The sequence below is a fragment of the Ambystoma mexicanum genome, chromosome 10 (genome assembly GCF_040938575.1).
Source record: "Ambystoma mexicanum isolate Mex_15411 chromosome 10, UKY_AmexF1_1, whole genome shotgun sequence".
NCBI lineage: Eukaryota > Metazoa > Chordata > Amphibia > Caudata > Ambystomatidae > Ambystoma > Ambystoma mexicanum.
Window position 1 is genome coordinate 1,531,033,582 of NC_090932.1, and position 27,448 is coordinate 1,531,061,029.

The 27,448-nt window shown below is 47.3% G+C and overlaps 1 protein-coding gene across 16 annotated transcripts in view; it reads right to left on the minus strand.

The window, feature by feature from the left end:
• Positions 1 to 27,448, minus strand: part of CIT (citron rho-interacting serine/threonine kinase) — a 2,264,529-nt gene that overhangs the window by 2,185,251 nt on the left and 51,830 nt on the right. For all 16 annotated transcript variants that reach the window (XM_069619729.1, XM_069619715.1, XM_069619714.1 and 13 more), the window contains one exon: positions 13,906 to 14,014. In XM_069619729.1, the coding sequence (XP_069475830.1) occupies positions 13,906 to 14,001 (96 nt within the window). In that variant the 5' untranslated portion in view covers positions 14,002 to 14,014. The remainder of the gene's footprint in view (positions 1 to 13,905; positions 14,015 to 27,448) is intronic.

Genomic DNA, 27,448 nt, shown 5'->3' on the forward strand with positions numbered 1-27,448 from the left:
GCTTTCTTCGATGGTACATTTTTGGCCTTTTTAGGTTGATTATGTTGGGTAGCAATCTTATTCTTGGCTAGTCTTTTTCTCCTTTTCTTAGTAAGCAAGATTTCATAATTGTGGCCATTTGTTGAATCATCTTCGTTCAAAGTGGAATCAATTGTCTCAATTTTGGCTGTTCTGGTAATCCGCTGGCATCCAATATCAGCACTGGTTGCTATAAGGAACAAGTTACTTACCTGTAACTGTTCTCCAGCATGGGTCTGGCATGGATTCACATGCTCATGAATATTCCCCGTCGTGAGACTGGAAATCCTCGGTAAAGAAAAAAAAAGAAAATCAGTTTGTTTTGTTTCTGAACTGTCTTTCTACTAATAACCAATCACTGGTCTCTGGGTCATACTGCCCCCAGCCAATGACTGCCCTCTACCTAAGCCCCTCCTCTGGCAGCCATCTTCAGATTTGGTAGCACATAAAGTGGCAGTAGGACCAAGAGAAGAGCCGCAGAGGGGTTGGATGGAGGGTTTGCGTGTGAATCCATGGCAGACCCATGCTGGAGAACAACAGTTACAGGTAAGTAACTTGTTACTTCTCCAGGATGGGGTCTGGCATGGATTTATTAATACAATAATACATAGCAGTACACACATGCCACCACGGGAGGTGGCAAGGCTCAACATTAAGCATTTCAACAACTCAAAATTAAGCATCTCTTACCTCCTCACCAGGCTCACCTTCAAGCGAACAGGTTGCGCAGCACTGCCTGGCCGACTTTGGACTCCTCCCTGGAATCCCGGTCGACACAGTAGAATCTCGTGAAGGTGTGCGTCGACCTCCACGTCGCAGCCCTGCAGATGTCCAGCAGGGGCACACCAGACAGGAACGCTATAGTAGGAGCCATCGCTCAGGTTGAATGGGCTCTCGGACGGCCAGGCAAGTGTCTGTTTGCCAACCGGTGACTGTGCATGATGCAGCCGGAGAGCTATCTGGAAACGGAAGCCTTCGAGGGGGCCTTCCCTTGGTTCACAGGGCCAAAGTTCACAAACAGCTGTGATGTCGTCCTCAGCACTACCCTCGTCTCGTGGAATGTCAGATATGGAGGTTTACAAGAGAGGGCCTGGATCTTGCCCGCTCGTTGTGCGGAGGTGATGGTCACAAGAAACGCTGTCTTCCACGATAGGAACTTCAATGGTGCCGAATGCGGAGGCTCGAATGGTGGGCCCATGAGCCTGGTCAGCACCACGTTGAGCTCCCCCGCGGGGGCCGTAACCTTCACCGGCGGGAACGAGCGGAACAGTCCCTTCATGAACTCCTTCACCAGGCGATGAGACCACAGAGATGACTGCCCTGGATTTCTGGTGTAGCGGGAGATCGCCGCCAGATGGATTTTGATGGAGCCGTGCGCCAGCCCGGCCTTGGCCAGCAAAAGCAAGTACAGCAGCACTTGAGGGGCCGTAATCCACAGAGGGTTGATCTTCTGTGCACGGCACCAGACAGAGAACCTCTTCCATTTGTGTCCATAGCACTTAAGAGTCGAGGACGCCCTAGCCTTTGCAAGCACCTCCTTGCAGTCTGTCGGGATATCGTTCCCTCCGAAATCTAGTGCTGCAGGAGCCAGGCCTGCAGGTTCAGCGATCACGGGTCGTGGTGGAGGATGGTGCCTCCTTCCCTGGCGAGAAGATCTGCGTCCGTCGACAGTTTGACTGGGGGGTGGGGGGACGCTGGCATGTCCAGAAGGTCTGGGAACCACATCTGCCTCGGCCACGCCGGTGCGACGAGGATCATCCTGCACCGGGACCGTCTGAATTGATGGAGTCTCAGCAGCAACAGCAACAGCGGGAACGCATACACTTCCTTGGATAGGGCTGGGGATCTAGTGCCCACCCCGCTTCCAGATGTAGAAAATCGTGGTGGTGTTGTCGGTGAAGACCCTCAGCACCTTGCCCTTGAGGGGCGGGAGGAATGACCCGAGGGCCCAGAACACAGCTTGAAGCTCCAGGACGTTGATGTGTAGTGACCTCTCCTCCGGGAGCCAAAGGCCTCTTGCGTGGAGATCTCTGGTGTGCGCTTGACATCCTTCCAGGGAGGCGGCCGTCACCACTGTTACCTGATGTGCCGGGGTCTGGAAGTCCATGCCCGCCGTGAGATGCGTGCAGCTGCACCACCACTGGATCGATTGGCGTAAAGTCTCGTTGATGGCGATATGGACTTCGAAGCTGCCCGCCGCTTGCATCAAACGGCGTCGAGGAACTCCTGCAGGGGCCGCATCCGCAACCTGCACAGACGCACGAGGTAGATGCACAATGACATCATGCCGAGCAGGGAATTTATGGACCTCACCCTGGCCACTTCCATGTGGAAAAGCCATTGTACCTTGCCCAGGATGGCTTTCGTCCTCTCCTCCGACGGCAAAGCCAACCGTGCCACTGTGTCGAGTCTGGCTCCCAGGAACAGGGCGTCCTGCAACGGTACGAAGTGGGACTTTGCAAAGTTCGTGGAGAATGCCAGTTCCGTGAGCAGGTGGACAGTCTTTGCTGTGTGATCGACGGCGAGTTCTCTTGACTTTGCTCGGATGAGCCAATCCTCCAGATAGGGGTATTCACGGATCCCTTGCAGGCGCAGCCACCGGTGCCAGGCACTTGGTGAAGACCCTTGGCGCTGACTTCAACCCGAAGGGCAAGGCCTTGAACTGGTAGTGCCGCCCTTGGACCACGAACCGTAGGAACTTTCGATGTCCTTTTCTGTCAGGCAGAATCCTGTGCAATGCTCTTAGGGACCACTACACACAATTAAGACCACAGGTGGCAATACAAGTTTACCTTTGGTACAAGCCTGTACTACTAAGTTATAGTGGTAGCAGTAGCAGAGCAGCCAGGCTTATCTCAAGAGTATATGAGCAGTAGCAGAGATTACACAAAGGGACCACAATGATTCAAGCAAACACTGACTCTAGGTTTCAGGTAAAAAATATAAGTACATTTATTTTTACACCATCAGTTATAAACACAACACCTCTATTCAAACTTTAAACAAAACCACATGTTAAATATACTACAACCAATTCACTTTGTACAGTATGTCTCAAGGTAAGTACCCTGTGTTTGAATGAACCGGCGTTATGAACAAAACACGATACTGCGGATTGACAGTTCGGTCTACTTAATAAATGCGTATCCGTGAGCACACTTAGCAACTGAGATACCCAGAGGGAGTTGGAAGCAAAAATCACAGGCAATATTTAGGTTAGGCAGGCAGTATCGAGAAACACTCAGAAACAGGAGTTCAAAAGTCAAAGGTTCAGAGCCAGGTTTAGGTGACACCAGAGACCTGTGCCGAAGATCACACCGTTAGGCAGTTCACGATTCAGCGTAGCCCAAAAGTACTTGGATATTGTCAAATGTTCAGAAGCAAAAGTTATAAGAAGGAGGGAAGACAAGGATGAGCCTTGTAGATGAAGAAAAGGGATTCACCCAGTTTCCTCGAGTAGGACACAATACCTTATTTCAACGATGCAGCTGGTGCCCTGGCAGTTGTTCCTGTTGGTTTCCCGCAGACCCATGATTCCTGGAGCTTCGTTGTGAAGGAGGACGTCTGAAGGGGGTCTGCACCACGCAGGGATGAAGCCGGCAGCAGGGACAACAAAAAGGTGTGCTCCTTAAAAACAGGAGAGGCTCAGCAGGTGGCTATCCGGACCACTACAGCAGGGTGCAGCGATTTCGACCACGGCGGAGATCTCTGGCTGAAGACGACGAGCTGGTTATCCCCACCAGGCTCAAGGGAAGAAGACTCCGGACCGGATCTCCTCTTAGTCGTTGAAGGGAAGATAGCTCAGGACTGCAGCAGGGCTTCACCGGGACGGGGAAGTTGCAGCAGCCGTCGTTCGCTCTGCTTCTCTTCGGTTCCTTGTAGTTCCAGAGGCGAATCTGACTTCTAGCCCAAGAGACCTGCCTTTTATGCGCAAAACCCCCATTCACACAGTCTGGCTGTCAATCACGCAGCGGGGGAGGAGGAGGGTTGTCCAGCCGGGACAACCCCCTCAGCCAATCATGGCAAAGTGCGACTTGGGTTTCCTAGGATACCCTGTGCAGGGGGCGACTACACCCCCTCCCCACATTCAGTCTACCTAGACACCCAGGCACCAAGAGGAGGGCTTCTCTGCAGAAGCCTGCCAAAAGACGGTGAACAAAGAAGGCAAACCTAGTTTGCCGCGCAAAGTAAAACACAAGAAGGACTAACAAAAAGAAATGGCGAATAAACCCAACCTGAGCCAATAGAAAGACGATATGGTCAAGCGGTTTTATGTTCGAGGCCAATATAATAGCCAAGAACAGTACCATGTTTATCTAATATGATCGCGGTAGAAAAGTTAGGGTAGATACCACTGCCACCAGCCAAGTCTAAATGTTAAAAGAGCAAAACAATGCTCAGGGAGGTACAGACAGAAAAAGGGGTACAGATTAGCCCTTTCCAGTACTCCATGTAAGATGGGGTGTACTGGGTCTGTGGTAAAAGTGACTATGTAAAGTAAATGGCAACTTTACCTTTCTCTGGGGGACAATAGTCAGCCCCAGCGAAATGGAGTCGGAGGGAAGCCTTGAAGACAACCCTGGGTTACTACACTAAAGGTGCTGTGTAACTCGTACAAGAACAGAGGCACCTGGAGTGGTGTGCTCCAGTGCCCAAGATCACACAATGATTATAAACACATAGGCCAAAACACATGCAAGATTGGAAAAAGGATGTACACTCTTACCAGGTAGAAAAAATAAACTCCAGAAATCCAGCAAAGCTGCTGGGTGACTCACTAAGTGAGGGAAATTAGCCCTAGAAGGAGAATTCTCCGTAACATTTTCGTGGATGTGGAAGTACGCGTCCTCCAAGTCCAGTGACGACAGGAAGTCGCCTTCCTCCAATTGTCCCAGCACGTGATGAGGGGGACCATCCGGAACTTGATGCATTTGTTGAGTCGGCAAAGGTCTAGGATGGGCCGCCAGCCGCCGGTCTTCTTTCGGACAAGGAAGTACCGCAAGTATACTCCGGAGCCCCGGAGCCTCTTTGGGATGAGTTCGATCGTGCCCTTTCTCAGCATTGCTCGTACCTCCAGAAGCAGCTGTAGCAAGTGGTTTTCCTTCCTGGCCACAGGTGGGAAACGGGGACACTTTCTTTGGAACTCCAGGAAGTACCCGTTGGCCAGGGCGTCCAGCACCCAACGGTCGGTGAAGATGGACTCCCACAAGCTGATGAATTTCGCCAGCTGGCCTCCCACCGGGGTGCTCGGGTGGGGGCCCCGACGTCACGGACGGTTCAGTCTTGTTTCGCCGAGGCCTTGCCACCTTGGCCTCCTTGGCAATGACGACAATGTCCTCCTGTCTTGTTGCGGCCTCTGTAGGCTTCCTGAGACGAGGAGCGGGCTGCCTGGCAGTACGAAGAGGCACTGCTGCCAAATCCTTTGGAGGCACCTTGTGACTTGCCTCCGGAGGTCCGAAAGGACGGCCGTCGCTGATGGAGAAAACCCAGGGCCCGGGCCGTCTCAGAGTCTGCCTTGATGGCCTGCAGTGACTCATCCACTGACTTGCCGAACAGGTTGTTCCCGTCGAAGGGCATGTCCAGTACCCTGGTCTGCACGTCCTGACAGAAATCAGTGGCCTTGAGCCAACCGCGCCGGCGATTGCAAACGCTGTTGCTCATCTGGCAAAAGCCGGTGTCAGCGATGTCCGTGGCCACCATGATGGTGGTGGTCTGACGCCACCTCACCTTCCTGCAGGATTTCAAGGGCTTCTGCCCTCTTGTCATCTGGGAGGAAGTCCAGGATGGGAGCGATCTTGAACCACAGCTCCCCGTCGTAGCGCGCCACGATCGCGACGGCCCGTTGTCCCATGGCATCCAGCTTCTTCCCCTCGGCGTCTGGCGGGGAAGTGGAAGTTGATGCCGTCGCCCCCGCCGATTTCTTATTGGCCGCCGCAGAGACCACCGAATCCGGGGACGGCTGTGCCCTGAGGCACATAGTAGAAGTGTCTGGGACCCGGTACCTCTCGTACCGGTCCCTCTTCGCCGGGGCAGTGGACGGGTTCTTTGGAAGGGACAGTCCTTCGTCCCAGCTGTCGTCCAGTAAGGGGACTGAGAGGACGGTCTTCCTCTTGGCCTCCTGTCGTTGGTAGAGGAACCCTTCCTTTTGCTCTTCGGGGCATAGCTGGAAAAGCTCAGATGCCCTGGCGATCATGGCGTGAAAGGAGCCAATTTCGTCAGGGAGGGAAAGTTTTGGGGGGGGGCGGGGGGGCCGGGGTGCAGCCCAGGCAGGGGGTGATGGGAGATCCGTCCCGTCAGCACCAGTCGTGGTCCGTCCCTATCGTGGTCCCAGTCTTGTCCCAGTCTTGTCCCAGAGGAGGGGGATTGGGGTGAAGGCTAGAAAGGAGGTGGAGGATGTACTCTCCTCCGCTTGTTTGGTGGGCTCCCAGATGGTCCAGGCGCCGCTGGATCGTCCGCTGGTGGTAAGGGCAACCTTGTCCTTATCTCCGTACACAGGGTCTGCAAAGCCATCAAGATTGCTCCCGAATTGTCTTGTGGCATTGGTTGCGACGGGAGCGAAGGCTGGGGCGTGGGTTCCGACACTTCCGACGGTCCGCGGTTTCTCGTCGGCCCCACAGTTGCTCTCTACGTCTGCCTCGTCGGGATCCCTCCCGTAGGCTCTGGCCTCCTCAAACTTCTTGTCCAGGATCTTTATGATGCCAGCCAGCTCCTCCTCGAAAGTGGTATCTGTGTCAGTTAGGGCTACTGTGCCCCCCCCTCTTTCTCATCCCGCGGTTTCACAGGGGTCTTCGATAGGTTGGAAAGATGTTTCCCCCTTGGGTGGCAGGGAAACTCTAGGCCCGGAGGTAGTCTCCACTGGGGTAGCCTCCGCAGGCTGCGCCAGGGCCGCCAAGACTCCTTCAATTGAGGCCTTAGCCAGGTGAATCTGGGCCTTCATGACCTTTGAGGCCTTCACCGTGGGGGGAGGGTCACCGCCTTGCTCCCCCTTTGCGGTCTCCGTCGGGATCAACCGGGGCTTCTCCCGAAGCTTACCCAGGTTCTCAGACTTCCTTTTCACCGAGCCAGAGCGTTGGCTCATGGATAATGGCATCGGTGACATTGCGCCCTGCCTTGCAGCCGAGGAGCCCGAACCAACGGCGCTCCCAGTGCCCGCAGACTCGCGGTGCTTATGCTTTTGTTGGGCCCCCCATCGCCAGAGCGCCCTCAAGGGTCTTAGAAGACTGCTCGGACTTCTCACCTGCTGCTGGGCTCTTCCCTTCCAGCCAGTTGGCGAGTCGACGATCCTTCATTGTCCGGGCGGATATATTCCTACAGAACGCACAGTCCTGCTCTACGTGCAATTTGTCGTTGTGAAGGCTTTAGAGGCACCGGGAGTGCTCATCTTCCTTGAAGACATTCTGTAATCCACATCCAGGGCAGATCCTAAACAGCTTGGATCCAACAGGCGTCGTGTCTCCTTTGTTCTGGGCAATGACCACACGGGGTAGGCCTCAAGATCTTCCGGAATCCTCCAAGAAGTGGAAACGCGATGAAAATTCCCCTTTGAGGGGCGTAGAAAATTCCTTAACGAGTCCCCGTTGATCGGAAGTAGAATCGGCAGAGCTTGAGGCTCGAGTGACCGAAAAAATAAGAGTAAACTCTTCGCAAAAACGCATTACGCAGTAAAACCTCGAGAGCTACAGCACGAGGACTCCCAACACTTGAACGTGCAGTAAAAATCTGAAGATGGCTGCCAGAGGAGGGGGCAGTCATTGGCTGGAGGGGTTGGGAGAGGTGGGGGGGTCAGGGAGGGGGAGGGGGAGTATGACCCAGAGACCAGTGATTGGTTATTAATAGAAAGGCAGTTCTGAAACAAAACTGATTTTTTCCTTTACCGAGGATTCCCAGCCTGACGACGGGGAATATTCATGAGCATGTGAATCCATGCCAGACCTCATGCTGGAAAACTATTCTGTGCTGACCTTTGCTTTGGTAGCGCTTTTATATCAGTTTCTTCGGGGGCTCTTTGCCCCACTTCAGAATTTCCCTAGCGGCTTCCAGCTGTAGTTTTTTTGTTGGCTCCTATTTCATCCACGTGTTCACAAAACAGTTTTGGGAGAAGGGATTCAGCTCTATCCAGATGTATTTTTTTTCCCAATGAAGTAACAAAGACCTCAACGTGGACCAATTTCAAATGTACCATAGCCAGTAAAGTGGCTTGATCTTTATAGGCGTTGTTGATGGTCTCGTACAACTTAATGAATGGGGCAAGAGTGATGGTAAGTGCCGACATTATGTTACATTGTAATTGGAATGCGGATTGATCGTCAGAGAACCGTTCCCACTCTTCTCCTTTGCCTAGGTTTGTTTCCAGGCGCCCAGGTACAGGGCCCTTGGCACTGATTTGACAATGAGGATGAATCTGAGTCGGAGTCCTGGTGTTGTCCAGCATCACTTGTTCTTGCCTGCATATTGTAGCAGCTAGTGCCAGAAGCTCGAGATCGATCTGCCTTTGTCGCCACTGAATTAACTTTCATGCAAGATGGTGAAACAATGTTGTGTAGTAATTTTGCGTTTTCCAAAGTTAATTCAGAGCTGGATATAGGTGTCTGACATTCTTCTGTGTTTGATGCTCTTGGCAAGCCACGAATATGGAGCACACATCTTTTTTGGGCTGTGCCGTCACCTATGATGTTCGATGGTATTGGTGTCCACAAGATTTCATCAGTTTTGTTGTTCTCCATTAGTTTCCGTTTCCCATTCTCTGTGTTGAAGATCAGTTGACGCTCAAGTTCCACTTCAGCCATGTCAGCCGGCATTGGGGATGGGATATTGATATTAATTTGCTAGTAGTGGCTCTTCAGCCAGTAGAGCCCGATCAGAGGGATCATTAAGTCAGAGGTGCGCTCAGAGTGGCGCTTTGAGGGTGAGGTTTCATCCATGTGGGCTTTATCTCCGCTGTTAGTAAGTGAAATGTGAGTAAATGGCCCGAGTGGCAACATGATAGTTTGTTCAACATGTGCTTTGACTTCGCTTTGTGAACTTGTCTCTTGCGTTTGAGCAGTGTTCTGGACTTTGTAGAGTAGCTGGCCTGCCCAACGAAGGTAAACTGCTCCTGTGAATAATCGCAGCAACTCACACTCTAGGTTGGTATTGAGGCATCATGTTTTCCTGATCATTACCGACACCAGTGGTGCCGGCTCGACAGTGCTGATTGTTGCCGTCAGGCATGGCGGATGGCGTCGCCGCTAGGGAGGCGGTGAATGTGTGAGCGGGTAGGAAGGGCTGCAGGAGATGGAGGTGGGAGGGGGGCAAAGTTACTACATACAAATGCTCAAGATGTTTAGAGGGTTTCTAGCCAATTAGGTTTCCCTTTAATAGCCTCCGATTAGGCGGGCTGTGAGCCGGCATTTCTCCCTCCCCTGCTCCCCCTTTCGTGGGCAATTTAGGGCTGTTCGCCTGGTCCCCCGCTTCCTCCCTGACATTGGCCCCGCTTACCCGAGAGTTATGCACCAGCTTGGAGGTGAATTTGTCCTAGTGTTTTCTGCATAGCCACAGACACAGCACCGACCACGCACAGACCACAGATTGCCAAAGATTGCGTTTACACTCAGGTCGCACTCCGTGTCCCGCTTCGTGTTGGGCCCGAGTTTTCTAGTTCTTTCACTGCTGGGCTCCTCCTCCTCAATAACAAAATGGCAAACAGATTGCCAAAGACTGCGTTCACACTCGGGTCGCACTCCCATCCCCTTTTACGCCCTTGTTTAACAATCCGCAGTTCACCCCTGTTCTCGATCCCAATAAAGAGTGGAGGCGTGTGGGTTGTGAGAGATTCGGTCCAGGAAAAATTACATCAAATCCTTCATACAATGGAAACAAAGAGCTTGCATTGCGGGAAACATCCCGGTTCCAGTACTTCCAAGTTAGGCATTGGATCTTGGCGCCTCCTGTTAAAAAAGCTGCAGTAATAGATCTAACACCTTGGAGAGATTTGCAGCTTCTAATCCTGACAAAGCATGGATTTCGAATATATATTTATTGTCGGCAGACTTCAATCCTAGGGCGTCAATAAGGTATATACAATAATGGCATAATACTCGGGGGGGAGGAATTATCGGAAGAGGACTGGGAGGCATTATGGAAAAAAGATACCTAAACTCACTAGGTTGCTCCAGCTGAGAGACTTTTGGTATAAACTATTAGTGCAATGGCACTATACACCTGTTCGTTTACAGGAAGCGTTACCATCCACCTCTGATAAATGTTGGCAGGAATGCAGAAAGGTAGGGGGATTGGGAACATATTTGGTGGAGTTGTCCAGCTTTGCAGCAGCACTGGGACGAGATTAACAAATGTATGATTGATTTGTTTTCTTTGAGCGTGCCTAGGTCCTGGAGATCATGTCTTTTGGTGTTCATTGACAAGAACCTTTGCAGAGCTCGAGACCTGTACTGAAAGCTTTTGTCATATTACAATTACCTGCTCTGCTGGGGATAGCCCAAAGATGGAAAGCGAAAGAACCACCTAAAATTACTGACTGGCTCTCCAAAGTTTGGAATTCTTTGGCACTGCAATGGTTAACGCATTCTATACAGGGAGCTTGTGTTAAATTCACCAAAGACTGGAATGTGATCCTGAACTTTTTACCAAAAAAAAAAAAAATACATTGTTAGACATTGGGCCTTATGACAAGTTTGGCGGTCAGGAAACAAGGGTGCCGGTAAGCTGACTGGCACCGTTGTTTACGGACTGGCAAACTGCGTGTTTGTCTGCCGGAGCCACTGTGCCAGATAGGTCTGACCCTGCCGGGCGCAGCGGTCACGGTAGGCAAACCCGTCACGGAAACAACACTGGCACCGTTAGCAACGGTGCCAGTGTTTCCATGTCCCCACTCCCATAGTGTCCTTTGGGACTATATGGGAATGTGAATTTACAAATTTACCAGCACCTGCCTTCCCAGCTGCCGGATTCATAATGGGCCAGTGGTACCGGGAAGTCAGGCGCCAGTAATTTTTAACGGGTCTACCGGCACCCGCTGGTAGCAGTGGCAGGATCGGACCCGTAATGAGGCCCATTGTCCTCAAAAAAGTGCACATTCTAGGTATTCAATGAAAATGTTGACTTTGGAAAAGACTTTATGGCGATCTGGTCTATACATTTGATGTTTTATGTACGCACTCCAGATTTGGGAATGGGTCAGTGGGAGCGGGCAGGGGAAGTTTGATGGTTGTAATAGGCTGAGAACTCCAAATAAAAATAAATGTAAACAAAAAAAATAAATTAGGAAAGACAAGCCCCCATGGTACAAGGACAAAGCGAGAGACCTCACTAGTACCTTGCAAATCTATAAAGAGTAGACCAAGTGGCCGCCCTGCGTATCTCCTGATTTAACTGTCCGGATGGGCCTTTAATCACCTTAACCCAGAAGAGGCCCACCACAGAAGTGAGCATGCAGTTATATGTAAAGCAAGTTTATTGTACAATTATCCGGGGAGTATTTAGATGGTACCGTAGGACTAAACCAACCTAAGTCTCAACAAACCACATCAGTTGACATCTTGTATACATTTTCCAACAGTTGACACACTAAGATACTTGATTGCAATCCACCCCATACATGTGATTGGACAGGATCCTCTTCAAAGAAATTCCATCTTTCTCCAATTCCTACGTTTTCATTGGCCAATTTTATCTTAACTATCATCTTAGGGTCATGTGTAGAACACACCTCTTCTTAGGATTCATTGTGGTGGGTCATGAAGTCATAATTTAGTAAAACATTTGTATCAAACATAATTAATTACTAGCAATAACTGGCCTAAGCCGTTTGAACCTGAACTCTTAATTTGCACATAGTTCACATGAATATTCACAGCGATATGAGGAACGCCGGGTAAATAACTTCTCTTTGAGTAAGTGATGCCATCTCATCCGCAAGGTCATTGGTTTAATTGGAAAATTCTAATCTAGATACCCGCCGCTTTATTGCACATAGCACATCTGACAATACAACTACAACTCCTGGTTTCTCGTTAGTTAGCCTTGAACATTGACTCACCCAGTGTTTTACTGCTAACGAAAACAAATCGTGAAACCCCTTTGGTCACACTCCCATTCATCAGGAGATTACCTCTGCCGTCTGCGATGTTTACCAGATCATAAAACTCATGGACAGTTTCTACAGTTGAGCAGACTGCAAAGGTTGTGAAGTTACTTATTCACCCATCCCCTTGCTTCTAAAACCCAACAGAGCCAGTTTCAAAGTTCGCTTTGCAAAACAGCCCTGACTACCGGGTTTTTAATTAATTTGTGAAAAGCCCAGTATATTGAGATTCATGAATTCCCCCCACCCCCATGTATTTGTATTGATGTGCATGTATGTTTTTACATTTGGTGGGTTTAACATGTTATCTTTCTGCGCGCCTGGAAGCTAATATGCATACATTCTAGACAAAAAGTAACTCTAAAAGTAGCATATTGCCTCCATATTTACATACACTGGGTGTATATAAAGTTGCAACATCGCATCAGTTCGCCACCAACCCAAGGAGGCATAGCCAATCAGAGTTCTGGTGGAATGCACTAAAATCCCTTTACGATGACTTTGCCATTTTACATCATGATAGATTAGGTAAAGCAGGTGAGGGGATGGTCATAACAAACGTAAGGGCTTACAATTGGACTTTACTCTGCCATCTTCTTTTAAATGCATTGCTCTGAGGATTTCAGCTCATGCTTTCTTATCTATTCATGTATATGTTTCTCTCAAATACTAATAAGTGTTCCGAGATCTCGCACACACAGGTGGAGATATTCGGTTGTTAGGAAGATTAATGAAGAACCCATGATGAACAAGAATTGATTATTATGACAGTAAAACATAAGATTGGGGAAAGAGGGGGGTTTCGTTTACCACAGTAAAGTGACTATTGCTCTGCGAGTTATCAAAACAAACACCTTTTACGGTGGCCAACTGTCCTTTGCAGAACATGAAGCTGCAGAAAGAAAATTAACATAAAGATAACAAATCACACATAAGATAATCATTACATAGCAGATCCCAGTTTTGCATGTTTTTAAGCGCAGACTCCTTGGAAAGGTGATGCACGAAAGCCAATAAAAATACTTAACCTATCAATTACAACAGCAGAAACTTCATTCATAAAAATAAATGTCATATTTTGACACAAACCAATGCAAGACAAAGGAAACCTTCCACAGTACTGGGTGGGTCATACCTACAAGAATTACTAATTGTTTTTTCGTAGGTACTGTAAGAAATCAATGGCATAAAATACTTAATGGTCTGAAAACAGTTGCAACTGTTTAAAAAGGACAGCATTCTTGCCATCAACAGAGGACAGACTAAAACTACCAATGCAGTGCAGACCCAAATTAATTTGATCAACTGCCTTCCATCCTTCCATCATAAGTCAAACAGCCATGCCCTCTTCTGTGTATTTGTTTTGGTGCATGCAAAGAGGATCCCCAAAGTGTGAATACAATCTTGCATTTCGAAAGGACCAAATCCTAGATAATTCCTCTCTGCTCGTTAAAGTCTAACTCCCATTGTTGAGTGTTAAGAGTTCAATTTGCAAGGCCAGACTTCCAAAATACAGAGTTTAGACAAAGGTCAGTATCTGGCCCATTGGTAGTCTCACACTCTAGTTAGCTCAGTGAACAAGATAATTTATGTGGCACACACTGGGGACAAAGCTGCCACTTGACGCTGCATAGTTCAACTTGGTGGCACAAGTATTAAACAACGCCAGTAATTGTGAGCTGTAGAAGAACAATTGGGCCACCTCCCCATCGCTCCACCTTGGACAGAGGCTCAGGGGTTGGCCAACAGTTTTTATAGCTGTGACTCTGGTTTAGAATAAGCTTAACTGGAATAGGAGATCTTACCTGGAATAGGAGATTTAAACGGGAAGCGCGGCTTGCGAGAGGCTCAACTGGGCTAGACTCTCCTGGATTTCTAGGTCCACATTTGAATTTCAACATTGTTACTTGCTATCTGTAACAAATGTAACACAGATGATCAAACATTATAATACAGGCACTTAAAAGCACACATAAGCTCACAAGAAGTCAAAATTGCACAAGCCCAGATGTTAATCGCATAAAAAGCTTTTTTTTGTATGTACTTGCTTTATATAGCAACGATACTGAATGGATGGTGACACAGAGCTTACAGGGTATTAAGAACAGGCAGTGTAATTCATACAACGATATGGCTGCATTAACAAAATAAAGGGTGGCAATGCAGGTCTTAAGGTTTGACAGAGATGCAAGTGGCATCATTATTACATACGCTAAAAGATACTAAATCGCAACAACATACAGCAAGTCACGCCTTCGCATTAAATTATACCATAACAAATCTAGGCTTACATTAGACAATTTAACCAACTGCCACAAAACAAAACTTCATGGACAGCTAAATTCCACTTCTCTGCTAAAGTATCCCTACCAGGCACAAGGTGCAGTAATATATTTGACAGGTCTTTATAGAAAAGTAAAGGGGGCAAGAACATCAGTTACTGTTAAGTGTTCCAGCAGTCATTCAGAAGCAGCACTCAAGTAAAAGAAAATGCTGCCTTTGTTTTAGTTTATCTAATGTGATAGTTTAAAGAAAAACGTTACACATAATAAAACAGATTTCTAAAAGATGAAATATATATTTAAAATACATTTAAAACGAAAATAATATTCAAATGGATTCAATTAAATAATAGAATACACAGACCAGAAATGCAATGATTTAAACAAGGGTGCATTTAACCATACACGCCAAACATTTAGCAGCAACTCAGTGCAGACATCCATACAGGAGGTACATATGCATATTCCATAGTACATAAGAGAACCCTTTAAGGACCTGATGCTAAACCAAGAATGATAAACAAGGTATGGACAACAAAATAAAATATATATAATAAGGGCAAGGCCATAACGTTGGTCTGTAATATACCCAAGGTGGATGCTTTACATCCTGATGTTCCCAACATATCCAACAGCAAAAGATTACAATAGTTACCTGGTGTAATCTAAGGGGCTCAATTAAGAATTTGCCAAAACCCATTAATTTGCATGATATCATGTATGCCATTGCACTCAATTTTCTGCAACATTACAAATCCTAAACATGGACATGAGAAGACCTAAATTGTTAGTGTTTATACATTGCTTTCAAAATGCATGGTCTTTAATTGTTTCAAGCTGGTGTATGGATCTACATAGATGCTTTATATAGGTTTCCACCATATAAGGGCACTCCATCAGGACATGCTTCGCCGCCTCAATCGGATCTTTATTAGAGCATATACTGCAGAAGCGTTCCCGTTTCGTAATTGAGCACACCACACCAACTACAGACAGAACTGGTAGATGATTAATGCTCAGCAGGAGAATAAACTGGGAGAAGGACACAAATTCAACTAACATTGGGGTTTCTTGAACATATACAGAACACCTAATATAAATGTATAACTTTTCAATCGACCCAAATGTACTAGATTTTCCTTCCAGTCCCAGAGGTCAATACGTTTCCCCAGGGAAAACTTAATGCTGGTATAATCAGCCCCCCCAATAGGGCGAACCCCCAATATTATAAAAAAAAGGGTACTCATGCTCTTCCTGAGAAAAGATTTCTCCTGCTGTCCAAGTTCCTCTTTGCCCACTCTAATCAAAAGCGGGTTGGAGGGTGCATTGAGCATCTTAACATACAACTGTGCTTTTCTTTTACCACCAATGATTTCAATGACAAAATGACCAGTTCCAGCCGAATTATTGCCATGGGCACACAGGTAGGAAGCCCTAATAACATCCTCTAAAACCTTCGCTCAATTAATTGTAGACATTTCAACTCAATCGTAATCAGAGATTTCAGACCGTATATCACCATAGGTACCAGGCACTGCATATAGAGTTGTCTGGCACCCCAAAGTGTATACCAGCTTCTTCCTTTAGAGAATTGGCATATTAGAGCAGTCAGCTGCGCCTGAATATAGGCGTTATAACCTCCACAGGAGTCGAATTCCACCCGAAGATATTTATAATGGGGCTATATGCAATCTCAGCGGCCCGAATAATATTGCCAGCAAATAGAATCAAAAAAGTTTTATCCTGATTGATAATCAGGCCGTTGGCATCTGCATAAGCCCACAATGCTTCTGCTGATCTCTGTATACCACTAAACACGCAACCTAAAATTACTAAATCATCGGTATAGGCCAGCACTGTGCAATGCATTGTGCCAATATTTGGGGGACAATTCTGGATTGATGCAAAGGAGACAGGGCAATCTGATACAAATAGGTTGTCATTGTTCCCTGTGCATCGAGTCTTGGGCACACTGGTATTCTTGTGCAACAATTTCAGGTAATGCAGTATTCCAGGGGGACTGCCCATAGAATGTAATTTGTTCCGGAGACGCTTCCTACACACCGTATCAAAATCAGCTTAAAAAAAAAATCAATTAATAAAGCATACAGTGTAGGACTATTAAGACAAAGCGCTTTAGTCGCTAAAGCATCCAGTACTAGTGAATTATGGCCCGTGGAGTAGTCTGCCCTAAATCCACTCTGGAATCCATCAAGTATTCCCTCCTTGTCCACCCAAACCTATAATTCTTGCAGAAGAAGTGAGGCAAAGAGTTTCCCAGAGCAGTCCAACATTGAGAGGAGCCGAAAGTTCCCAGGCTCTGTCTTATTGCCCTTTAACACCAGGACTAAAATTGCTGTTTGCCATGAACTGGGAATCTTCCCCTCTACAAGCACTTGGTCGAAAAACCATCTTAAGTAAGTCGGACCAAAAATGGGGATGGTTCTTAAAAACCCCATTCGCCAAACCGTTTGGTCCCAGGGCCCTAGGGGATTTGAGATTCTTTACTTTAAATTACTAGGTCTTCAGCCTTTACTATAAAAAGGGAAGCAAACATGCTTAGGATCAATCGCTACTGGCCTGTAGGGAAGCTCATAATCAGGAATGACCTGTGTCTATGCGCACTAATAGGGTTAATAAGGGACTGCTGCCTACTTCCCTTTGCCTCACCCAGAAGTGACCAAATACTACGGGAATTCCCACTACAAAGTGTCATTACAGCATGCTGCCATAGGGTATCTTTACCAGAGCGTGTCCACTGTTTAAGCCATGAATGCTACTCATTGTTTAGCTTTCTTGATTCCTGGGAGAAAGACGCATAGGATCGAGTTGTTAACTTAACTTTCTGGATGTCGCCCCTTAATTTACATTTAGCACCCCTGATTTTTTTATCATATGCATTCTCTGTCTGGTATTCTCTTAACGCCAGTCTAACCTTCTATGTAGTGTGAAAGCTAGAAAAAGATGTTAGCAACCTCTCAATTTCCTCCAATGACATCTCCTCAAACAGAGGAGAGCTGCGTGGAGGTGCAGCCTGGCATCGCATACTCTTGTTTTGCTGCTGGTGAGAAGTGACAGTCTTTTTTCTGTCTCTCACCTCAAGGAGGAGGGTTTAAAAACCCCTTTTTGGCTGCGGAGACCTGCGTGGAGGTGCAGTATGGCAGTCCGGCAGCCCAGACCTCAGGCCAAGATGGCGGCATTAACAACGAAGCCCGCCGAGACTGAAATGTGTAAGAAAGCACTAACGGCGAACACACTAGAGAAATGGAAAGCGGGATTGGCAATAGAAGAGGGAAGAAAAGAGGACGCAAGAGATCAGAAGAAGCAGACCGTCTTCTCCGTAGTGGGCGCGTTACACTAAAAAGACGGCCAGGAACGACCAGCCCGCCCGCCCTGTTCTGCGGGCTCTACAGAAGCCCCGACCGTCCTCTCTCCGCCTCCCCTGATTCACAGTGGAAAGTCTAAGAAAGGGTCTTACCGTCGACCCATTCGCCACCAATACCAACTATTTCAAAAACTGTGCCCTCGGAGGAAAACCTCAGTCCCCCAATCCCCCCACTGAGGTCCCCCCATAAACATCACTTACCTCCAAATAGCTGCCAGGCGTGTGCCTGCGAGGGGCGACTTTCGAGCATGGAGCTGATCTGCCTGTGAGTCTGAGTGGCTCACCGGTGGCGGCGGGGGATCTCCTGGGTGCACCAAAGTCTGGCGCCAGGGCACCCTGCGAGGTGGGGTCAGAAGAAGACTACCTCCCGCCAGCTTCAGCGCACTCTGACTCTGTTCCAGGAGGGATGCTGAGTGCGTATGTGGCGCTGGGAAGGAAAATGGATGAGGGAGTGGCGTCGGGGAAGTTCGGATCTGCACAGAGCCACGATCCTCCTCCCTCTAACACAGGAACTAACAGCATGGACAGGGTGTGGACCCCCTCCAAGTAGGGTGTTAATCAGCAGACCGGCAACAAAGAAACACTGTACATTAACCCTCAAAACCCAGAGGAAATGACCACAGTCTATGAAGGGGCTTTATTACCAACTCGCTGTTGCGCTAGCCCATACCTAGAGAATGAAGTTCACCCATTCACAGCTAGGGGCGAACTTCCCAGCCCACAGCTTGATTTAACGGACTTCAAAGAAAATCATCTCTCCAACGCAAGATGATCGATTAATTTGATATGGATGACCCCAATATCTTAAAAGAACATACACTGGTGAACGACCCGAGCTAACCTGTGCCTGAGAAATTGGAAAGAGAGAGAACTGGAGGCGGGCCCCTCAACAAACTGCATGTCCTACCCTCCCCACCCCTGCCCCCCCCCACCCCCAAGTTGGAAACCGAAAAAACTCCTGCGAGAGTCAAGTTCTCATAAGACATCGGAAACACCATGTGCACAACGCCCTAAAACATCAAAATTCAGCATAACCTTATCACCCATGCCACACCCAAGGGCTGCCACAAAAACTCAACTTAGGAAATTGATATTAAACACATCCTACACCAACAACCCTACTGGCTAATTCTTTAACAAACTGGGTAAATCGCCATCTATTAATGCAGCTGAATTATCGGATGCCGAAATATTGGTGGGAATGTCCGCATCGGCTGGAGAGAATGTCCGTGGCCAGAACGACAAGGCTGCCACTCTTATAGGTGACAAAGCCTCGATTCCAGTATGATGGCACTTTGGTCAAGCCAAAACACCAGGCCCCATTAGCTTGACCCATCAGTCACAAGCTTCCGCCACCCACCAGGGTCAAAATTATCCCTGCTGAGGTCATAAAAACAACAACAGCTCCTCAACACAATACGACAGAAAAGCTCAATGAACCATGGATCGTCAACTTAGATCCTCTGAAATTGGTTAATGTATTAACTGACATCTCTTCACTAGACGGGCCATACAGAAGAGCAATTGCCCGGCACTACCTTAAATACTAAAGATTAGAAAGGTATTAAACAAATGGAGGCGAACTATTGTCCGAAATTGACTCTACCAAAAACGTTAGAGAGGATACTCCTGTGGACATATCAAGATCCACACTGGTTACCCCAACAAAAAGTAAACCACAAAGATACCCCTAGGACAATGGAAAGAAATTCGCCGGGAAAAAAGATTGACATATTTGCCATAATGTCAGCAGTGACGATAGCCCTGGCACCCTTTGGAAAGTTATATGAATCATTAAAAGAACATATTCATTACAGCTTCCATGAGTGCCAAGCTTGCCCACCTGGAAGGCTACATCATGGCAGCTGAAGCCTGGAAGTCGAACACAAGAGACCAGGGATCGATGACTGAGAACATTCAATCAACAATCAACTTGCTAGAGAAGCAAAAGCAAGAGATTTTACCGGTTAAAAAACAGTCGGTAGCGGCCGGAACACAAACGCCCCCAACATCAAATCCAGAAAGAACAAATGAGAAAGTCCAGGAGAAGGCGGTCATTACTTCAAACAGGTTGGATCGTCAGAACACTACCCATAGGAACGATGGGTCACCAAAAGGGAACATCCACAAGAAAGTCGGGGAGAAAACCTCGAAGGAGGCGACGCGCACGCCTTCTCCAATTGCAGAGAAGCAACCGGAACGTTACCTCTCAAAAACAAGTTCAAGAAAGTCAACCAATTCAAACCAAAAGCCAGGTGGACAACGGAGTCATATTGAACTTGGTCTGAAACACAACAAATCTAAACCTGAGGATCCCCAAGACCCGACCGGCACAACCTTAAGAAAACTGCCAGATGAAATAAAGAAAAACAGCTGCTCAAGCACACTGGGGCTCAATAAAAAAATCAGTCCTGAGAGCCTTTGAACAAAAGCCCTAAGAGGACAAACTGTAATATCCAAAAGGGGGAACACTTCTAAGGCTAATGAGACCCTAACCAAATGGGTAACCGTAATTGGAAAAAAAATATAATCTCCAAAACAGGCAAACCCTTCAAACGCAAAGAGAGACACTGCAGAGCTCCAGGAAGATTCAGAAAGGACATGATTGACCCGTCTAATACCATTGTATTAGAAAATTCGGATTCAGAAATTTCCCCTCCAACAGGAAAAAAAAAATGAAGGTCTCATTTGTGGAGTTACCAACCTCGCCTGTATCAAGGAAGCATCGTTCTGACAACCACACAGTCTCATAACTTAGTTCAAGCTGTCCAGAATCACGACAATCAGAAAGCTAGGTCGGAAGCCCAGCATTCCACTCAGGCGATTGGTGCTAATTCAGAGCAAGCTTCCTTGAAAAGCACTGATGCACCGACTTCCAAGGAGAAAAAAGTAAGCCAAGGTTTGCCTCCCAAGTCCCTCTGAAAATGAACAAGCTGGTCTAGCTATTCGAAGACAAGAAATTCGACAAGAAGTCGATTCCTATGAGAGCAGATTTTCGTCCATACCGAGACTCCAAGCTCCTTTGCTTGGGCCAGTGAATCCTAATACTGAAATAAATCAGCATTTTACATCCAAGCCCACGGTCACATTCAAGTGTAATAAAAATGCGGAAGTCGAACTTTCTGCTCCTTCCTCGACTACGCACGATGCAGAAATAGCAAAATTGTTGCAATCACTGCGTCCATTGCTAAACAAACCTGTTCCCTCCGTTGTGCCAACCCTTCCTACTAAAAACCCTCCTGTAAAGTCAATACTGAAAACAAAAGTGCGAAAGGAGCATAACATTGCTTTAGTATTTGGATGTCGTCCATCGCCGCATCCGCAATATGTTTTTAATCGGCATAGCATCTTAGAATGGTTTTCAGACATCCCGTCACTGCAGGATTTCGGGTCTGTAGATATTGCCTAGGTAAAGTTTTTTTAATGACAACTCTGAGTATGGCATGTCTGTGGCTCACGTCTCGAGTCGTCAGGAATCTCATTTGGGAGGCTAAAGATCAGCTCCTAGCCTTGGGCTTTATCCTATTATTGGGACCTACAAGCACCCCAAATGGACTCCCAAAGGCAGATGCTTGGATTGAATCAGCTACAAAAGAGCTTAGCCATGCTCTTGTGATTCCAGAAGTTAACTCCGTAGTTGAAGTGTCCTCCAAATGCTGTTGTAATTGCGATTCCAGAAGTTAACTAAAGCACAAGGTTGATAATGAACGTCTTATAACGCTTGCATCCTGGAATACTCAGGGTTTTCGTCATTTCCTTAATAACAAGCAAGACACTCTTAATAACCTCGACGGAGCTATACTATAATTAGTACCTAAACTGAGCAGGGAGCTGAGGCTTGTGCAGTCTGCAGAAGTCTCTCTACTCTGTTGTCTGTGGGAGGACCCACTTATACCTGGTATACACCGCGGAGCGGTGAGCGGAGCCGTGTGCTGAGGCTTGTGCAGTCTGCAGCAGTCTCTCTACTCTGTTGTCTGTGGGAGGACCCACTTATACCTGGTATACACCACGGAGCGGTGAGCGGAGCCGTGTGCTGAGGCTTGTGCAGTCTGCAGCAGTCTCTCTACTCTGTTGACTGTGGGAGGACCCACTTATACCTGGTATACACCGCGGAGCGGTGAGCGGAGCCGTGTGCTGAGGCTTGTGCAGTCTGCAGCAGTCTCTCTACTCTGTTGACTGTGGGAGGACCCACTTATACCTGGTATACACCGCGGAGCGGTGAGCGGAGCCGTGTGCTGAGGCTTGTGCAGTCTGCAGCAGTCCGCGGCTGTCTGCGTGCCTGTCCATATGGAGCCTATGGAGCCCGTCGAAAATATAAACTTAATTCCTGAACTCTCCGATCTGACGACTCCTGCTGAGTCAGTTTTGGAAGTACGAAGACTTAGGAGCAACCGCAAGGTCTTGGAACCCCACGTACTCCTGGCACAGAAGTCTTTAACCAGAAAGGCGAAGGAGGCGAAGGAGATAAGGACTGGTATCAACCCGCCCTCCACTATAACTATTTCACCAAACAAAGTTATAGAAATGGTAAGACCACAGTTTGATTTTGAAAATCCTTTCGATATTATTCGGCGCTCCCCATTTCTGTCCCCCATTAATTCCTCCATCGACCCGACCATGCCCCCGATTTTTCCCATTTCACCTGTGTTGCGGGCCGTGGCGTTGGAAGCGTGCCCTTCCCCTGGGGGAGTATGCGAGCCGCGCTCGCCGCGACTGAATCCTGCGGCGCCGATTTTCTCTTCCTCCCCCTGTGCGACTTCTCCCGCCCAGCCTCACCGCCAGCCCTCCGGGGCGGCGAGTGGAGCGGAGGCCGTGACTGTCGGAGGACGGCCGGCCGCCGCCCCTGAGCTGGTCTCCGAGCTGGTCGCCCTGTCGGGGGAGCGAAGTGATATCACGTCTGCCGGAGGACAAGTTTCGGGCCGGGAACCAACGAAGACCAGCGGTTGGAGGGTTCCACCAAGGGAGGTGGATTTCCCCTCCCCCGCTGCAACTAAGCCTAACCACCTCCACCAGCCACAACCCGTGGAGAACTTGACTGAAGGCTTCCAGGGCCGTCTCCAAAACGTCTCTCCTACTAGCAGTACCAACGTGGGACAAGTAAGCACGACGGTTATAGCACAAATCCATGTATCAAGAAGTCCCAGTACGGACTTGCAAAAGCAGAATAACGAAGGCCTGCAGATCGAAATCGAAAACATGGGTAACAATATACCATCGGGGAAGTCTTTGACCCCATCTTGGGATCCACATAGAAACAAAGAAATAAATGCTCAAAACGTGCCAATACTCAAAGAGGCGCCTTCTGCTAGACAACTATCGACAGAAAAAGACTCAAGCGATAATATAGAAGTAGATTGTTCTGTGATACAAAACATCAAAGCTCCGAAAAAACAAAAGTCAAAAAAACAACCTTCTTTTGACAAAGTCGACAAAGCAATAAAATCATCGTGTCAAAAATCGTCAAAAGAACCCAGTTTGAGTTCACAGAATAAACAAACTTCAAAACTCAAAAAAAAATCATTAACAAAAAAAACCCTCCCACACCCGCTTCTATCAGTCGCACTTAAAGACTTTTTTAAAAGGCAATGTAAAAGAAAACTGGACCAAGTACATGAACTTTCGGACGCCGAGATTCTCGAAGCTATCCAAGACTTCCCCCCAGTGTCCAAAGTAAGGAAAGTGATAGAAACAATAAAAGAAAAGTCATTTGGTTCACCCATAAACGACAAACCTACATTGGAAAAAAAGCTGGACCCTAAAGGAGTTTCAAGACCTATGGACGCTCAAAACTCGTCCATAGTTAACCTTTCTGGAGAGATGATGGAATATGGTACACCAATAAAAACGATTCCAGGAGGATTGCCCAAAACAAACCTAACACAACCAGAATCGCAATCGCAAACACTCAGTAGTATTAAAGCCACGGCAGACCAAGTCCTGAATGGTTCTGTGCAATCCCGAGCCGTGGAGAGCTCATCAAAAGATACATCAGCCCCAAGAGCAATTTCGGTACTGTCGCCACCCGCTATTCACCATCAACCTCCTGGCCGTCCATTAACTGATCATTTGGAACCTGATAAATCTCTGCCACAACCAATATACTTGAAAAAAGCAGTTCAGACAGATGAATGTTTTGCACTATCCATGCCATCATCGCCGCTCAGATCAAGAGATCGGTCACCACCCAAAAACAGGAGGCTTAGCGAAATATCTACGCCTTGTACCAAGGAAGCAACTCCGAAAAAACCTGACCTTACAACTATCATGTCTGCTATAACAATAGCATTGGCACCTTTCGGGAAACTGTACGAAAATATCAGCGATTCCTTAAAAGACCACATTACAGTTACAGCAATGATGCACACTAAATTGAGCTTTGTCGAAGGTTTTATAACTGCCCTGGACCAAAGGAACAAGATATATAGCGACACCTGGGACTTAAAATTGGCCACGCTAGACGAACAGATTAATTTTTTAAAATCTACTACCAGAGCTAAAAAAAGCTCGATCAATAAAGAAACCCAGACAACGCTGCTCCCTACACCCTTAGAACTCGCGCCGGTGTTTACAAGACTAATTGATAAGCACCCGCGCACACCAAACAAAGCACCTAAACTTGCTCCACCCAGTGAAGGGCCCCAAAAAGTGACACCCGTAGGGGAACATTATCCTGTGCTGAAACTTGCTCTGGGTGCCCAACAAGATAATTCCCATCCGAAAACAGTGTCTGCTCTTGACCTAGTGTTAGCACCAAAAATAATCGCCAAAAAACAAACGAAAAACGCTCGATGGAAACCTGGCTACACTACATCGGAGCGAAAACAACGTTAACACAGAGCTTGATTCTATGCCGTCCCCCAGGACCTGTGAGGAATTTGTGTCTCGAAGTCCTCTGATCGATCTAACGCAACATTGGGATACAATAGAAATTATAGAACTACAAGCAGAAAGTGTACCGAATTCTAAGAACGAAACATCAAATGCACTCCCTGGCTCTAAGAATGACAAACCCACGACGACATCAACTAATCTCAATCCGGAGAGTAGGGCCAAAATTACAACAACATTGCCCTTACCTTCTCCGAACTTACACCAAAAAGAGACCTCAAAACATGGGGTAATCTTCTCTGAGCAAAGATATACTAAAAAACGAAAACTGTCAACTACAAAACTAGAGACGCTCCAAAGTTCCCATGCTTCCATAACTAGAGCTACCCGCCTATTCAAAATTGAACAAAAAACCACAGACGATTGCTATATGATTTTGAATAGAAGAACAGTACTTAAGATCCTAAAACAAGTTGCTACTCTTCGGTCCTTAAAATCAGAGGACTTCGTCTTAATTGAGCCTTATCACAGGTCCAAGCAAGCAAAAGCATACCTCCACATTAAGTCATCGGCAATTCGTGAAATTTCAGAAGGTGTTTACACGGAGCTTTAACAGTCGGGATTTATACTCACTGAGATCCCGGTCCAGAACACAAGTAATAAGAATGAAGAAAACTCCAAGATTTCACCCAGTAAAAAAACCAGATTCAAATTTCGCACGGAGGACTTATATGACTCAGCAGGACGGAGAAAAACCTCACCCCATCGGAGAGAATTCAACTACAACCCTATTAGATTAAATAGGGACCGACCAAGCACTTGGGACAAGCCTAGACATGACGAATCGGAACACGAAAGAACACAAACAAGAAGAGAGCCTAGAAGCCATAATGACTATGGGAGATTCCAAACTCGCCGATACTCCCCTAGAGTACGACACCAAGATCGTCGACTCTCTCCACTCCAAGAAACTGAAAGCAGGAAAAACCCATCACACTCTTTGACAACTAACCTGGACAGTGTGCCAAAAAAGGGTCGCTGGTCTTGGATACGAGATGTCTTAACACCAGGACTCAAAAAATAGCAGCAAACGGGGGGCGCCACTCCATCTCTTCAACCCCCCCGGCTGAGCCAAAAGGATCTTCAAAACTCACTTCTGTCCATAGCATCATGGAACACCAGAGGCCACATCCACTTAACTGAATATGACAGCTACAACCTGGGAACCCACGACATCATTTGTCTTCAGGAAACCTGGCTACTGGACAAACCGGCTCTGGATGGTTACATCATAGAGATCTCTCCGGCCCACAAAGGCCCCCTCGGCCGCCCATCATCTGGCCTACTTATAGCCGTCCGTATAGGCTCAGGGATACATATCTCTAAGAAAATAGAAGCATCCTATGGACTGCTGGCAATTTTGGCTACATGGCCGGAGAAATCCTCGCCAAGAGGTAAAATCTCCTCTGAACCGCTCGCCATTATTAACACATACTGGAACCCCCAAAAAACATCACCAGAAACCTTTTGTGATGCCGCCTCTAACATCATCGATGAAATTAGAATTACGCATCACACTTCGAATATTGTTATCTGTGGGGACTTAAATGCAAACTGCGTGGCCTCAAACGTGCCAAAAACAAACGCACTACCCAGTACTCTGGCAGAGAAAAGAGCTCTAGAAATTTCCATAATGCTGCCAATGCAACACAGAGCCAAAATTTGATCCCTACATGGGAACGCGACAACTCATCGGCCACCCTTGATTATATTTTTGTTTCTGAACAAATCTACCAGCGCATAACCACCTTTGAAATAATTAGAACCAAGGCGAGTGACCATAACCTTTTGAACCTTATTTGCAAAACCGCGGCTCATGATCAGCAATTCTACAAACAATCGATTGAGATAAATTCCCAGGCAACCCGCCTTTGTATGTCTACCAAAGACATTAAATCATTGACTGCTAACTATAAAATGTTAACCTCCGCCATTGATACTGAAGACGCCACTTTCAGAGACAGCTATATTCCACTACTTCTTCCGTTCAAAAAACCACGGTAATTTCCTAACGATTCTGCGCTTCAATACAATCACGTCTACAATACCAATTTAGTAATTAAACGTAGGACGCTAAGGAAAGCAAAGAAAAAAGCCGCTGCTTTAAATACAACTACCTCATGGGAAATTTATCTTACAGAAAAGAGGAATTACAAACAATGGCTGAGACATGTACGGAGTTCTCTCTACCAGTCCGATGCAGAAAATATGCTCAAGGTGTTAGCCTCGAAAAAATCGCGGGATTTCTGGACTATGATAAATCAAACAAACCATCATCCGAAAGCTGCTATGACCAACTCAGTCACAGAAAAAAATTGGGAAAAACACTTTTCTGTTCTTTTTGAGGCACCCCCAACAACCACCACTCTTCCGCCAGTGAGAAACTGGGTGGACCTTTCTGACGAAGACATGATAAAAAAAACCATCACAAGATTAAAATTATCCCGAGCCCCAGGTCCGAACGGGCTAGCAAACTCGGACCTTAAGCAAAACTCCGACGACTGGGCAGCAGTAATGAGCTTAATCTTCAAAGACTGCAGAGACAAAAAGATAATACCAGACTCCTGGACTCAGGCGGTCATTGTTCCGATCTTCAAAAAGGGTGTCAGGGATGACCCTTCAAATTATCGTCCTATAGCCTTGTTGGACGTTATAGGCAAGGTCTTCGCTACTATGCTTTTGAATCACTTCCAGAGCTGGGTAAGGCTATCTCCCTCGGCAGACCCACTGCAAACTGGTTTTCAAAAAAACGCAAGTACGGCAGCTAACATAATGATCTTGAGCATCATCAAA